Source organism: Stegodyphus dumicola, chromosome 2 (assembly GCF_044657685.1).
Source record: "Stegodyphus dumicola isolate Sdum_Otavi_A_Nest chromosome 2, ASM4465768v1".
NCBI lineage: Eukaryota > Metazoa > Arthropoda > Arachnida > Araneae > Eresidae > Stegodyphus > Stegodyphus dumicola.
The window spans coordinates 81,182,434-81,196,564 of NC_140769.1; the positions used below are offsets into that span (position 1 = coordinate 81,182,434).

The 14,131-nt window shown below is 29.9% G+C and overlaps 1 protein-coding gene across 1 annotated transcript in view; it reads left to right on the forward strand.

Annotated features, from left to right (window-relative positions):
• The window catches only part of Vps8 (vacuolar protein sorting 8), a 155,212-nt gene that overhangs the window by 127,501 nt on the left and 13,580 nt on the right, over positions 1-14,131 (forward strand). The window contains exons 38-39 of the mRNA XM_085810815.1: positions 4,971-5,134; positions 6,686-6,881. Coding sequence (XP_085666941.1) covers positions 4,971-5,134; positions 6,686-6,881 — 360 coding nt within the window. The remainder of the gene's footprint in view (positions 1-4,970; positions 5,135-6,685; positions 6,882-14,131) is intronic.

Genomic DNA, 14,131 nt, shown 5'->3' on the forward strand with positions numbered 1-14,131 from the left:
TTCAAAAATCCTTCAAGGAAAATAAAATGTTTTATTAGAAATATGTATCAGATTCTAATCACAGCAGCACACTTAAAAAATTTTTTTAAATTAGTGAAAATGTAGCTAGGGAGCTTAATTTTAAATCTGCATTTAAAACTTGATGAAGGCAAAGTACAGCTTCAGTATGAACATCAAGATGAATCACTCTGCAAACATTCAAAGACAAATTTAATGTATTTAATTTGTTTTTAGATATTGCATAGACATCCTTAAATGAACATTTTATACTGCTAAAAGTGCACAGTGGTAATCTCAATTAGTTAATCATACCTATCCATTTATCTTTTATAACTTTTCTATTTCATTAAAAATATTATTGACTTTGCGAACTGGTATTGAAAGATCATTTTCAAAACTAAAATACTAAGTCTTATTTATGTATGATTATGTTGCTAGAAGGGTTTGTGAAACTTGTATTAATAGGAGTTAAAAACTTAGTGTATGCCGGTTCAGATATTTTAAAAAAAAATCTACTTTTGTGTTCTAAAATGCAGAAAAATAAAAGCACAGATGTGAGGAAAAAATTCCTTTATTATGTAATTAATTAAATTTTATAAATAAATATTCAATTAAATTTTTAATTAATTATTCTTGATTAAAATACAGTTCAATTATTTAAAATATGCTTTTGTTGTTTTATTTCTTCTTCTAAATAATGTTCTGCCATTGAAAGAAAATAAATAAAAAGCTGATCTTGAGAGGTATTTTTTTTAGCCCAAAGGGACTTTGTCCGTGAAGGACTATTTTCGTTTTGCAATTTTGCGTAGAATCACTATACATGTCTGTTTCACTTTTCAAACTGTTGCCACAAAGTATTATCACCCTATATTATATTTAAAGAAATTAAATAATGAAAAATCTGTATAAATGTATGTATATTTCTTGCAATGTGATAAAGCAACGGTATAGAGCCTTCGAATTTTGAATGACGTAATCCTCCTATGAATATGGGCATGTGGAAGACCAAATATGAAATTTGTTTTATTATTGATTTCATATTTTGTAAAACTTAAATGAATTTTTGAGTAACAAACTCAACATGATTTAAAAGTGAGCTATGACAACACTCTACAGGGGGAAAAAGGCCTTTTTATCTCCAGCGCGCGGAATTGTGTATCCGAAATTCTAAAGTTATGTTGATTTTTAAATTATTTTGTGATATTGCTATTGAACTGAACTTTATGGTTTAAGTGCAAAGATCATGATATTTAATAAATAAAGGTAACACACAAAAGGTAAAAAAACGCCCCTCTGGACGTAATTTAAAATCTGAAACCTTTCAGATTTAAATCTTTTTTTTTTTTTTTCCAAACACCCTAATGCCAACCCTGATTTACGTCCTTGTAGGAAGTAAAAAGGATGTATTGTAATCACGAAAAACTTCAGGCATCATATTTCAAACTAAAATATCCATTTTGACCACTATCAAATGCAATTTAACGATATTTTTATATGGCATCTGTACGTAAGGACAGAATAAAAGACTCTTTTCCCCCCCAAAAAAATATAAAACTGATTTAAAATGAATTCTAAAGAGAAATTTTCATGCCGTCTGTGCGTATGTACATATCTCACATAATTAAAAAACGAGTAACCTCAGAACGGGAAATTTTGTATATAGGATTGCTATAGCTTGTAGATGTGCACCTCGTACTTTGGTTGCAATCGGCCGCACCAAAAGTATATAAATATATGTATACATATTTATATATATAAGTATAAAGTAGTACGTGAACAAGAGAGACCTATGTGGTTGAGAATTTTGCACACTGAACTGCAAAATTTAAAAAAATATTTGCAAAGAAGAGGAAAGTTCTAAATAGCTATTGCTTAAAAGTACATTTGATACTGTAGTTCCAGAGTAATAAAAATTACACCATATATAAACAATAATACAATACTAATAAAGCAAAAGTTATTGCGTAAAACCTTAAAGTAAAAACTACAAAGTGATATAAACTTCAAAAACAAAATGGGATTAGGAAAAACTAATAAATTTTAAATCAAAAATTTTAAATGAAGCATGCAAATAATCAAAAACATTTCAAAGACAAAGAAAATATATACAAAGAATTGCAATAAATAGCCAATTAGCTTAACTCGATTCCGGCATTTCGTAAACCGAAAACAATTTATACTGAAAGCGGAATTTCATTAATAGAATAATCAAACTAAATCATCTTAATGTATAAGTCTCAATGGTTTCGCTTCTTTTCACGACGTGCCTGCAATTTAAAATTGTACATGTAAAACTTACTATTTTTGCAAGAAAAAACTATATAAGGTAGCTTTGTTAGGTGAATGTACAAATTAAAATAAATTGCGTAGTAAAAAGTCGTAATTCTTCGAGCTAGAGGGCGGACAAAATTGGCCCTTAAAATTAATGAAAGGATAGGTGTGGCCAGAAAACAGTGATATTAAATAATAAATTTTATAATTTAACTGAAGTTCTGTGCCAATATAAGATAGAAAAACTGATGCAGTATTGGGAAACTATGTTACATTTTTACATTAGATCATTACATACCATTGGCTACTGTTTCATTACGTTTGTTTCCCCCTTCCATGTCATCCCACCTAATTGGTGAATTTTGACTACTTTTCTTTTCTGGTAGCATTCCTTTGGAATTCTTTCAATTCCGGCAACCTTTTTCAGCGCCTTTTGCTCACTTCGCTTTGATCAGGCCAATGCTTTGAACACAGGTATCTTTGTCTTATTCTTCTATTTTTCTTCTTAGCCTTTGGTCTTAGCAGGACCCATTTTGAGACACTTTTTTTTTATATTTATTTTATCCTTCTCTTTAACAAAGTTTTTATTCTTTGTGCTCATTGAGATTTCCCTTAAAATTGTGTAATTTTTGACTAATAGCTTTTAAGCTATTTATTTTAATTTGTACATTCGCCTAACAAGTCTACCTTGTATAGTTTTGTCTTGCAAAAATAGTAAGTTTTACATGTACAATTTTAAATTGCAAGCGTGTTGGAAAAAGAAGTGAAATCATTGAGACTTACTATATTAAGATGATTTAGTTTGATTATTCTATTAATGAAATTCCGCTTTCAGTCTCAAATGTTTTCGTTTGACGAAACACGCTAATGGATTCGAGTTTTATCATGCTTTTCCCTTGATAAGTCCATCTTAAACCTCGAGTTGAGCTAATTTGCCATTTATTGCAATTCTTTGTATTTATTTTCTTTGTCTTTGAAATGTTTTTGATTATTTGCATGCTTCATTTAAAATTTTTGGTTTAAAATTTATTAGTTTTTTTCTAATCCCATTATGTTTTTGAAGTTTATATTGTGTTGTAGTTTTTACTTTAAGTTTTTTGCGATAACTTTTGCTTTTTTGTATTGTATTATTTTTTATACATGGTGTAATTTTTTTACTCTGGAACTTCAGTATCAAATGTACTTTTAAGCAATACCTATTTAGAACTTCTCTTGCCAATCTAGAGCAAGTAAGCTTCACAGTAACAAAGATAACGCCTTCTTTTATTATTGCGAATTGAACCACGCTTAATCCATTCTGGAATTTATTTGAGGAAATAAGTATTTAAAACTTACTTCATAATTTGCAATACAGATATTTTTAAGTTTTTATGTATTTTTGCCTTGTCGTGAAGTAAAAACAGAATTAATTGAATGAGAAATACTGAATTGTTTGTGAAAACCTATTTCTTTTTATTATTATTTTTTTATTTGGGTTTTTTGCTTAATTTCTTTTATACATCATTTTAGATTTATTATGGTAGTTGAATAGAACATGTGGCAATGATTAGATAATTCTTAAGATGATATAAATTTTGTGCTTTCTGAGTTAAAAAAATGAAAGAAATGTAACACTGTTAACTGCGTACTTCTTTTTTTTTATCAAAATAGGTTCAAAAATTGGGTATTTTTTTATTACATATTTCAAATCTACATATGTTTTAGAGTTAAAATATACAAAAAATTTTTGGAAAAGAGGGGTTTTTTTTTTTTTTTTTTTTTTTTTCCAATATAGAATTAAATTATAGAAAAAGTTTGTCAGAATACTGAAATTGAAGAATAATGATATAAAAGGAAAATTTTGAAAATTAATATTGGTTAAATTATGATTTATTTTTTTAAATACAAAGATAAAACATATATACTAATGACAATATTTGCATAATGTAATATTTTGCATATCAATATTGCACCACTGTCGAACGGTTTCAATAGAAACTGAATTTTCAGATTCATCACTATCTGCAGAGGAATCCGAGAAATTCTCATCAAGTTCGCTGTAACTATCTTCAGTATACTTGAAATCAGATTCAAAACTACAAGTGTCAGAAATATTGTCAGGAATATAGGTTATATCACTTGCGAAACGCTTCCTGCCAGACATCTTTGAGCTCTGAAAAGCATGTGCAAAATGTTACATTAGGTATTTTGTATATTTGGCAGAAATATGGGCAACTAATGCCATCTGTTAGCCCACATCTAAATAAAGAATTAAACATCACAGAAAAGCCAAAAGGAAACCTTGAACGGGGAAAGAGCAGGTTGCACAGTTAAATAGATGGCAAAAATTCATCCCCGCGGAAATCGCGGGTTGTGCAAATTTTGCTACTTCTACGTTGCCTATGGGATGTTCGCTGGATGTGCACCAAGAGGGTTAAGTGAACCTATGGACAGAGTGTCACTATGGTAAACAAATATAGTGAATTTTAAAGAGTGTATTTATTCTATTGTAGTTTATGCGCTATCGATGAAATAAATTTAATTCAGTCCAATAAATTTAAATGAAATGCAAGAAAAAATGTGTATAATTTAATATTCCCTTCAAGGAAGTCATGTAGTGTACACATCAGATTTTTTTTTCCTGTAGTATATTTATTTGTAGGCTCTGCTTTATATTCCACATTATTCAAATTATAAATAACAGATATATTTATTTGTAGACCCTCCTTTCAACCACAACCAAACTTTTAAATGATGATTTACATAACCAACTGAGAAATCTCTGCAAAACAGCAAATCAAGTTTTCACATGCCATGATGATGTCTGTCTATTTTGCAGAAATCCTTTAGGAGATGAAGAAAATGTTGAAATCATAGTTTTCAGGTATGATATAATTTTGTAACAGATTTTAAAAGTATTTTGTTTCAATATTCAATTTTACATACATGATTTAGGTTTTGAATTTTAATAGTGTCTGAAAGTCATATTCAGATTTATTCATTTTCGATTTTTCCCTTAAATATAACTCTAGTTATTAAAATAATATGTTTTCATATTTTTATCCCATAAAATATGTTTAATGGGTCAAATAATTTGTTGAATATTTTTTCACTATAATCTTATATTACTGCATCATGGCCACGAATTTTTTCTGAACCTGTTCGAACTAAAGAGGCAATTTCTGCTTTTTGAAATTCTATTCTGAATTTAAATTTTTGAATTTTTAAATATTATTTTGATTTAATTTGCATTAAATTTTTTCCATACCTTTTTCATTGAATTCCTTTTTAATGAAGTAAAGGAAGTACTGGAATAGCAAAAAATTTCAGGTATCATATTTCAACAGGAAATCTCTTTTGACCGTTCCTGAATTCATTTGCATGATTTTTTATATGGCATTTTTCCATACAGACAGAATAAGATTTTTTTTTCTTTCTTTTTCAAAATGGATTCAAAAGGGATTTTTATCATGACATGCATATGTACACATGTATGCTGCATACCTCAAAAATGATTTAGCACAGAACATTGAAATTTTGCATATTGAACTGCACTACTGTAACATCTTCTTGTGCACTTCCTTTTTTATTGCAATTTGCAGTACCAAATGTGTGAGTGTGTGTATACCCTCACCAAGAGGGGTGGGTGTGTACACACAGCCACCTCTCTTGGCTAGCTTAAAAGTCTTTACCCTGTCTTTGCAATAGTTGGTCATAGTCATATACTTCCAGTTACAGAAATGTTTTAAATGATGAATGTATTCATGCTTTGTAATGTCAGATTTTCAAAAAAAAAAAAAAAAAAGTTTATTTTCAACAAATAACAAAATCTAACTTTTAATGTGATCTCCCAGTTCCTATGCTATTTGGGAAAGTTTTTTACTTGTTATAAAAAATAAAATTATAAGAAGTTTGAATTGTCTGGGATATTTGATTGGAATTTTTATATCATTTTCAACTTGCCTTCAGGGATTTGTTAATTAAGTTAAAATAATTGGAAGAAATAACTTTAAATGAAATGTAACAGAAAATGTATATAATTTAAATAGGCCATACAAGGAACTCGTAGTGTATACATCAAATTTTTTTCCCCTTTTCAGTGTTATAATTTTTATGCATATATTTTATTAGAGTAGTAACTTGCTCGTGTAAGTTCATGGTATACTCTGTAAAATCCAAGGAAATGCAGCTAGAGTTATGTCTTCAAACGTTTTTTGGTAATATTGTAGTATTTAGTTTCCATCTTTTTGTTTATAATCATAATCTATTTATAAACGTTGTTTATTCAAAGCATAAATTCATTAGTAATATTTTTTTGTTTCACAATAACTGCATAGTTGTGATACCTATAATGTAAATTCTAATAGTTAATGCTGTGATTTTAATTATATTTTAATATTGAAATTCTGTGAATTTTTTAACAATTTTTGTATAGGTGTGGTCATGTTTACCATACAAGCTGTTTAGGAGGAATAAAGAAAGGAAATGAAGAGCCATTAACATATTTCTGCCTAAAATGTGAAAGGCATCAACGGTATGAAATCAATGTTAAGAACCCAAGAATACGCTTAAGAAAACCTGTGATGGTACCAAATTTTAAAACCAGGAGTAAAACTTCATCATTCAGAGAGGTTTGTTTAAATTTAATTTTGTATTTAATTGTTAATTTTGTTTTCTGAAGAACATTTTAGCTCTCTATGTGCAGCTGTCCTGCCACAGATGCCAGATGTCATGGACATCAGATGCAATGAGAAGAAATAGTTCACTCACATAAAACAATTCGAATGAAAAGATAGTTTTTGTAACATAGTTTATTTATTCCGCATTCATAACACAAAATGTTTAAACTGCAGTACTCTTTACACACTCATTTTGAGCATGGTACATAAATTTCAGCTTCACAACATTCTCAAAACTACAATTATTTTCACATTAATAAAGATTTATCATAAATTTATACTTATGTTTTTGTAAACTTCTGTATGTTTTACTCCGCTCAGAACACAAAATCATTTTTTTAAAAAGAAAATTAAAAAAAAAAAAAAAAAATACTCAGGTTGCCAAAACGATTTTACAAGGTTCGTATGGTCCTTAAGAGTCCTTAAAAGTCCTTCAATTTTTTTAAATCGATTTTTGGTCCTTAAAAGTTCTTAATTTTGGCCAAAATCAGCAGTAGGTCCTTAATTTTAGTCATCTGAAACTTCTCTCTGTTTTTACGACTGCCATTTTGACTGTGAATTAGCATTTTGGAGGAATATTTTTGACAATTCACTGACGTTTATGGTTATCTTTTGAATGGGTTCATGGGTTATAATTTGTTTCTATTTCTAATATAAATAATGGGATACTCGAGTTTCTAAGCAAGAAGTGAAACATAAGCATTTCGAAATTCATTTTTTCTAATAAAGAGCTCTTAAACAACTTTTTGCTTTTAGAGTTGTGAATTCTTTTATTAAATGGTTATAAATTTGATGACTTGTCAACATTTTGGTGATTTTAAGATCAGTTTCTATAGTAAATTTTTAATTTCGAGATCTGAGAATTTTTCGACGATTTTTTTAAAACATTATGACGTTGATAACTTTCATTAAAATAATGGTAATATATTAGAATTATATTTAAAAAATAACATTAAAAAACATTTTTTTCGCTGTCATATTATAAAGTTTCATTTTGGCAACTTATTATACAATATTTTGAATCTGAAAAATAAGCAAGGTATAATGCTATAAAGCATAATTTACAAAACAGCTCTTAGTAAAAGCAAAATTAGTTATGTAATTAATTAAAAATGTCTTCTTTTTAATTTTTTCATAGTAAGCGTTTTTCCCATGTAATTCTCTCAGATTATTTGAAATTCTCAGAATATGCATCAGTTTTCTCTATAAAATTAATTTTACACTTTTTCTTCCCCCCCCAATATTTCTGGCTTTTTGTTGTTACAGAATTGGTTGGGATAATTTTTTCTTTAGTATTTTAGACATTGCAGCTTGGAAGGTTTAGAAGGATTTGAAGGCAAGATTTATAGATCCACGATTCTAGAGGATTCAAGAAATATGTGACAAAATGAAAAATGTCTCCATGTTATCAACACATAATGGATGTATTTTACAGAAAGTTTTTAACCCCTTCGCACCGACTGTCACGTATACATGCCAGCAACGAACACACTTACCTACCGGCCGACACACAGGCGTGCCAGAGGATAGTTCCACTCTCTACCGACTGTCACGTATTTGTGCCAGTACTTTGGAACGTTTTTCAAACTATAATTTCTGCCACAAGATGGCACTGTATGTCCATATGGTTTCAGATACATGTAAATTAGACCTTCTACTCGAAATGAGAGAAGTATGACTCACATACACGTGTTTTTGATTATATAAACAAACGGGGAATTAAATGTTTCCGAATGGCGTGATTTATGACGTCTCTTTAAATCGCACTTTATTCGTACGTGGTAGTTGTTTACTGTAAGTAGAGAAGTTTTATTTGCTCTAAAGCGTTGGGTATTTCGGTTTGCAGTTCAGTTTTTAGAAAATAATTAGATCTTGTTAGACGTGAATTCTTTGTTTTTATCGTTGCAATGTCGAAGCATCGAAAATGTTTAACAGAGCATGAAATAGCAGAAATGATGCAAAATATTTCAGATATTGATTCTGAAATTCTGATATTCTGATATTGATTCTGAAAGATTAACTGAAAGACATTTTCCAAAACTTTGTTCAGAAGAGACTGATAAGAAAATGAGACGACGATGCTTCGTTTGTTCACATTCCCGGAAAAATCCTCCAAAACGGCAAATGAGTTATTACGAGTGCAAGGAATGTAACGTAGGACTGTGTGTAGATCCCTGTTTTCAAATTTTTCATACGAAAAGAGAATTTTAAGTAATATATTTAGTTTTCAGATGTATAATGTTAAAATTCATAAAATGGTGAGTAATTAAAATAAAATGTGTAAAATATGCATTTAAACAAGAAATAAGGTAATTAAAGTATATATATAAAAATATTTATAAAGCATAAGCCGTTTAAATACTCTATAGAGCATTATTAAACAATGCGTTGATACTTCGGAAATTTCATGGATTTAGGCTTAGTAGCAAAAAAGCCCCCGGCCCTGGAGAGACGCTCGCGTAAGACACTGCCGGCCTCAGCGATAAGCGCGCGTTTTCGCTACCCGGCTCGAAGGGGTTAATGAATTTCTTACTTTTTGGAGAACGTCTGGTAGAATAATGGAAACATAATATTTGAATGTTTTACTTCTGATATTAGAATCTTAACCTGTTTATCTTCCCTTTATTTTCTCTACTTTTCACTAGACTCAAGCATGGAAAATATCAAAAATGCTTCTAATCTTATCACATGGGCAGTCATTATAGAAAGGGATTTTTTTATTAATAAAGAAATTGAAAACTTATGATTTTAAATTTCTAATCAATTTAATAGATAATTAGTAATTAATTTAATAGATTCATCTAATATGTCTTAATGCATCATATACATAGGTGGCACTAGGCATTTTCTCACCTGATGCAATCTCTGTGGATCCTAAATTCTGCTTCTAGTGCCTGCTCTAAATTCTAAAAATGTATTTTTTAGAATAACATAAATCCTTATTTAAATCCAAAAACTCTAAAGTGAAATGTTGAAGAAAGAAAATGAATACATAAATAAAATTATTCTTCAAAGATATGTGCAGTTATTATTATGTAAATTACCCAATTGTTTATGATTTCAGCCTTTACTATAACTTCCCATTTCTGTTTCTTCATATGATAGTCTTATTAGCCAGATTAAATTAAAATCTACTTAGCCAGATTAAATTAAAATTAAATTGTATAATCTTTGACCACTAGTACACATTTTTAGTGTGAATTTGACTGTTCTTGTTTAATTATGTCATCGTGAGCTGTAATTGACTTTGTTAGCATCAGAACATGCCTTTATGTTCTAAGTTCTTTTAACTTTGTCTGATATTGTAGTTTCTTTCAGACACAGTGATAATTTGCTTCACATCTATCAGGGGGGTTGGGACTATTTAACTTTTACCAGATCAAGTAAACCCTCATAGGTACATTGTGGAGAGCTTGACAAGCTAGGAAATAAAGCACAGAAACTAGCGAGAACACTAGTTTGCATATTGAGACAAATTTCTAATTATTGTCAGAAAGGATGCTTAAAGAGAAGGAAATCGATATAAACTAGCCAAAATGTTTGCGAAGGCTTGTAGAGACATTAGGTATTTTTGAAAGCAGGAAAGATAAAAAATTAACAATGCCTTCGCCGGGAATCGAACCGTGGACCCCAGGAATACTGGTCCATTGTACAAACCACTGTACCAAGAAGATGGGAGAAACACCTTATATACTGCACCTTTTAAAGGGCGACTGGGGTTTTTATGGGACCCAATCGTCAAATCCTGGGTGTGGAGAACCGTCATCCAACACCTTTTAGTTCAGGTGCCACAGTACAGATATTACGTATTTTTGAAAGCAGGAAAGATGAAAAATTAACAACGCCTTTGCCGGGAATCGATCTGCGAACCTCTGGAATACCAGCTCAATGTGCAAACCACTACATGAAGGCTTGCCAAGAAGGTGGAAGAAATACCTAATAGGCTTCAAATTAAAATGACGGATAACTATTTTGTTGAGTGTTGTTGTTACAAAGCATAAATGTTTTGTAGCTTTTAATGTGTAATTATCCTAATATCGTTTAAGAATCAATGTCATAAATTACATGTATTTTAAACTGCAAAATTTTATTAGATTTTGATTTTAATAGGGCTTTTTTTTTAACAAATATTGTTAAAAAATAAAATTTAATAGTGGCCATGTAAATTCATAATGACTAAGGTTATCTAATTACCTAATTTAATTATTTAGAACTAACTACTTACCCTTAAAAATTATCTCTACATATTAAAGCTAGTTATTGCCTTTCATTAATACTCACTGTGGTCATAAGATAAAACACAAAAATGTAAAAATTCAATTAAAACTTATTTTTTGCATCTACTGAGACTTAGAATAATATATACAAAACAACTTATCCCCCCTCTGGTGCTTTAATGGCTTATTGGAACCTTAAAGTATATTAACTGAGTTACAACCCCTGGAACTCTACACAAAGCTATGACATTAACTGCATCATTAACTGGAGCCTGACTAACTTTCAACACTTGCCAACTTTGCCTACATCAGGCTTTTCAGGTTTGTTCCAATCAGCAGGTCTCTTTCTAGACACGCAGCATTTATGACCTTAAGAGGATCAAATTAAATGGTCTCTCAATCTTGGAAATTTATTGTACAGAGTACACTCTAGAAATTCTAATAGCAGGACCTGATCCATTTATGATTTGCTCCGTCTGCTGCTCACCATCTTTGCCTTTAGAGGATTTACTAAGGAACATACAAAGTCTTTTTTGGAAATTTAATAATTGTTATTATTGTCTTCAGTTATTGTTACAGGTGACTAACACCAAACTGGTGCCCTTCTCATGCAAATAGTATCAAAGGGATTCAAGTATGTGATTTTGTAGCTCCCTCAGTTTTTATATTGTACAATGACCCCAACACTCCAGTCACATGATAAGCCTACTGATTCGAATCATGGATAGATCTCACTGTGGTAAAAATTCATGGGGTTTTATGTGTAGATAACTGAATGTGGAAGATAATATTAGTTTAAGTGACCATTGGATCATTTGATTCAAAGTAAACAATGTTTGAATTCTGCAAAATAATAAGCAGAGAATGAAACTGTAGAGGACTGACTGGATAACTTTAAGAGAAGGTATATCTACTAACTTCTAATATATTGGAGATTTACATACAGAAAATCAAATAGACAAATTAATTACAAACCAGAGAGAAATTACATAACCTATACAACAATACAAAAATTACAAATAAAATTTCCAAAACCTTTACTAAGTCCCATCTTTGATAGACAAAAAAATTAACCATTAAAAGGAAAAAGGTAAGGGCGTTGAGACGAAGGTCTCAGAGTGAGATTTGGAGTAAGTGGGAGAGAAATATACGTTTACAGAAAAGAAGAAGTGCTTTATAAGCAACATTTACAGAAAAGAAGTGCTTTTTAAATGCAATATTCATAAAGCCAGGGTGAATTCTTGGAATAATTTTTGGCAAAATCTTTCTCTCAAGTTTCTGTTTGGCATTTACTAGAACTTGACAAAAGGAAAAATTATATCTCCTTTGCAACTTTATCAAATAAAGAAACAAGGTGGTTCATTTACAATGATTGTTCAAGAAAGAGTGGAATACATTCATTATTTTCTTTCACTTTTCACTAGATGATAAATTAACTATTTAAAAAAAAATAGTTAATTTTTTTAGAATCTTATAAATTTTCAAAAGAGAAAATTGAGCAATAAACTAATCATTAATTCAAAAAATTTTCTAAATTTCAGAAACTCAGCAAACATTCAGGAGAATATGGTTACTACTCTTATTTACACTGTTAGCAGCACAAAAAATTATTAAAATTCAAAATTATAACTATGGTTTCCATTAAATATGTAGCATTTTCCCTTCATCTTAAAGTCAAAATAATTTATCATATGTTGGCCTTTACCTGTTTAAAAAAAATTCCTGTGATATTCTTAAAGGAATTTTTAAAATATGAAATCTGAAAACTGTAGATTAATGTAATACCTCAAAAAGAATAAATCTTTAAAAAAACTAATGATTTTATACTAGTTATATTGTAGAGTCATTAGGTTATTTTGAAGCAGGAGATGTAAAAAATATGGAATGCCGTCGCCAGGACTTCAACCCTGGACCTCTTGATCACGCATTAAGTATGCTTCCAATAACACCACAAAGGCATGCAGGAAGGAGAGAGAAAATATCTTATATACTTCCCCTTTTAAAGGGCAACTCAGGATTAGGAATCCAGCTGCCAAATCCTGGTGGTGATGAATTATTCTCCACCATCTTTTAGCTCAGATGCCACTTAGAATCATTTGGTTTTTTTAAAGCGGGAGATGTGCAGTGTCCTTGCTGTGACTTGAACTCTGAACCTCTTGAATATGCGTCAGGTATGCTTCCAACTACACCACAAAGGCATGGGAAAAGCAGGGAGAAAATACCTTATAACATTTGGTATTAAAAACATCTTTTATTAATTTCAGTAAATATACAAATGTTCATAAAATTTTGTTAGCTATATCTATATATATGTAAAGAAGAAATAATGTTTGTTTGTCCTCTAAATAACTCAGTCACTACTATAGTTATCATTGGCAAAATTTATATGATTCTTTTATGGGTCCTGGAAAAGACGTTCTTTTAGCTACTTTTTTCCAAAAAAAAGTAGCTGAAATCAGAGCTATTAATTAAAAACTCATAAAAACGACAATTGTTGCCCTCATTTTTCTGAGTGTCAACAGTCTCGCAAGCTGGAGATGAAAATCTGCTTTATTTTGAAAGTTATTGCCACTGCTCACCTTCAAATCCTAGAGTTTGTTAGTAAAAAAATTCTAAGTTTTACGATGAAATAAAAATAGCATTGCCAAACATTAAATACATTATTCCCAATTCCAAAAATTTGTGGGAAGCCATTTTGACCATTCCCATCTTCGTACGACTTTAATCAGCTTAAATATTAATTAAAAACTCTGAAAGTGCTAATTTTCGCACTCCTTTTTCAGAGTGGCAACAGCCTTCAGTGTTGGAGATAAAAATGCTTTATTTTGAAAAGTGTTGCTACTGCTCTCTTTCAAATTGTAGAGTTTGTTAATTAAAAGTTGGTAAGTTTTACAAAATTTATACATATAAAGAAGAATGTCTGATTGTGTGCATGCAAATCGAAAACATGCATGTCCTGTCAGACATGCATGTTTCGATTTGAAT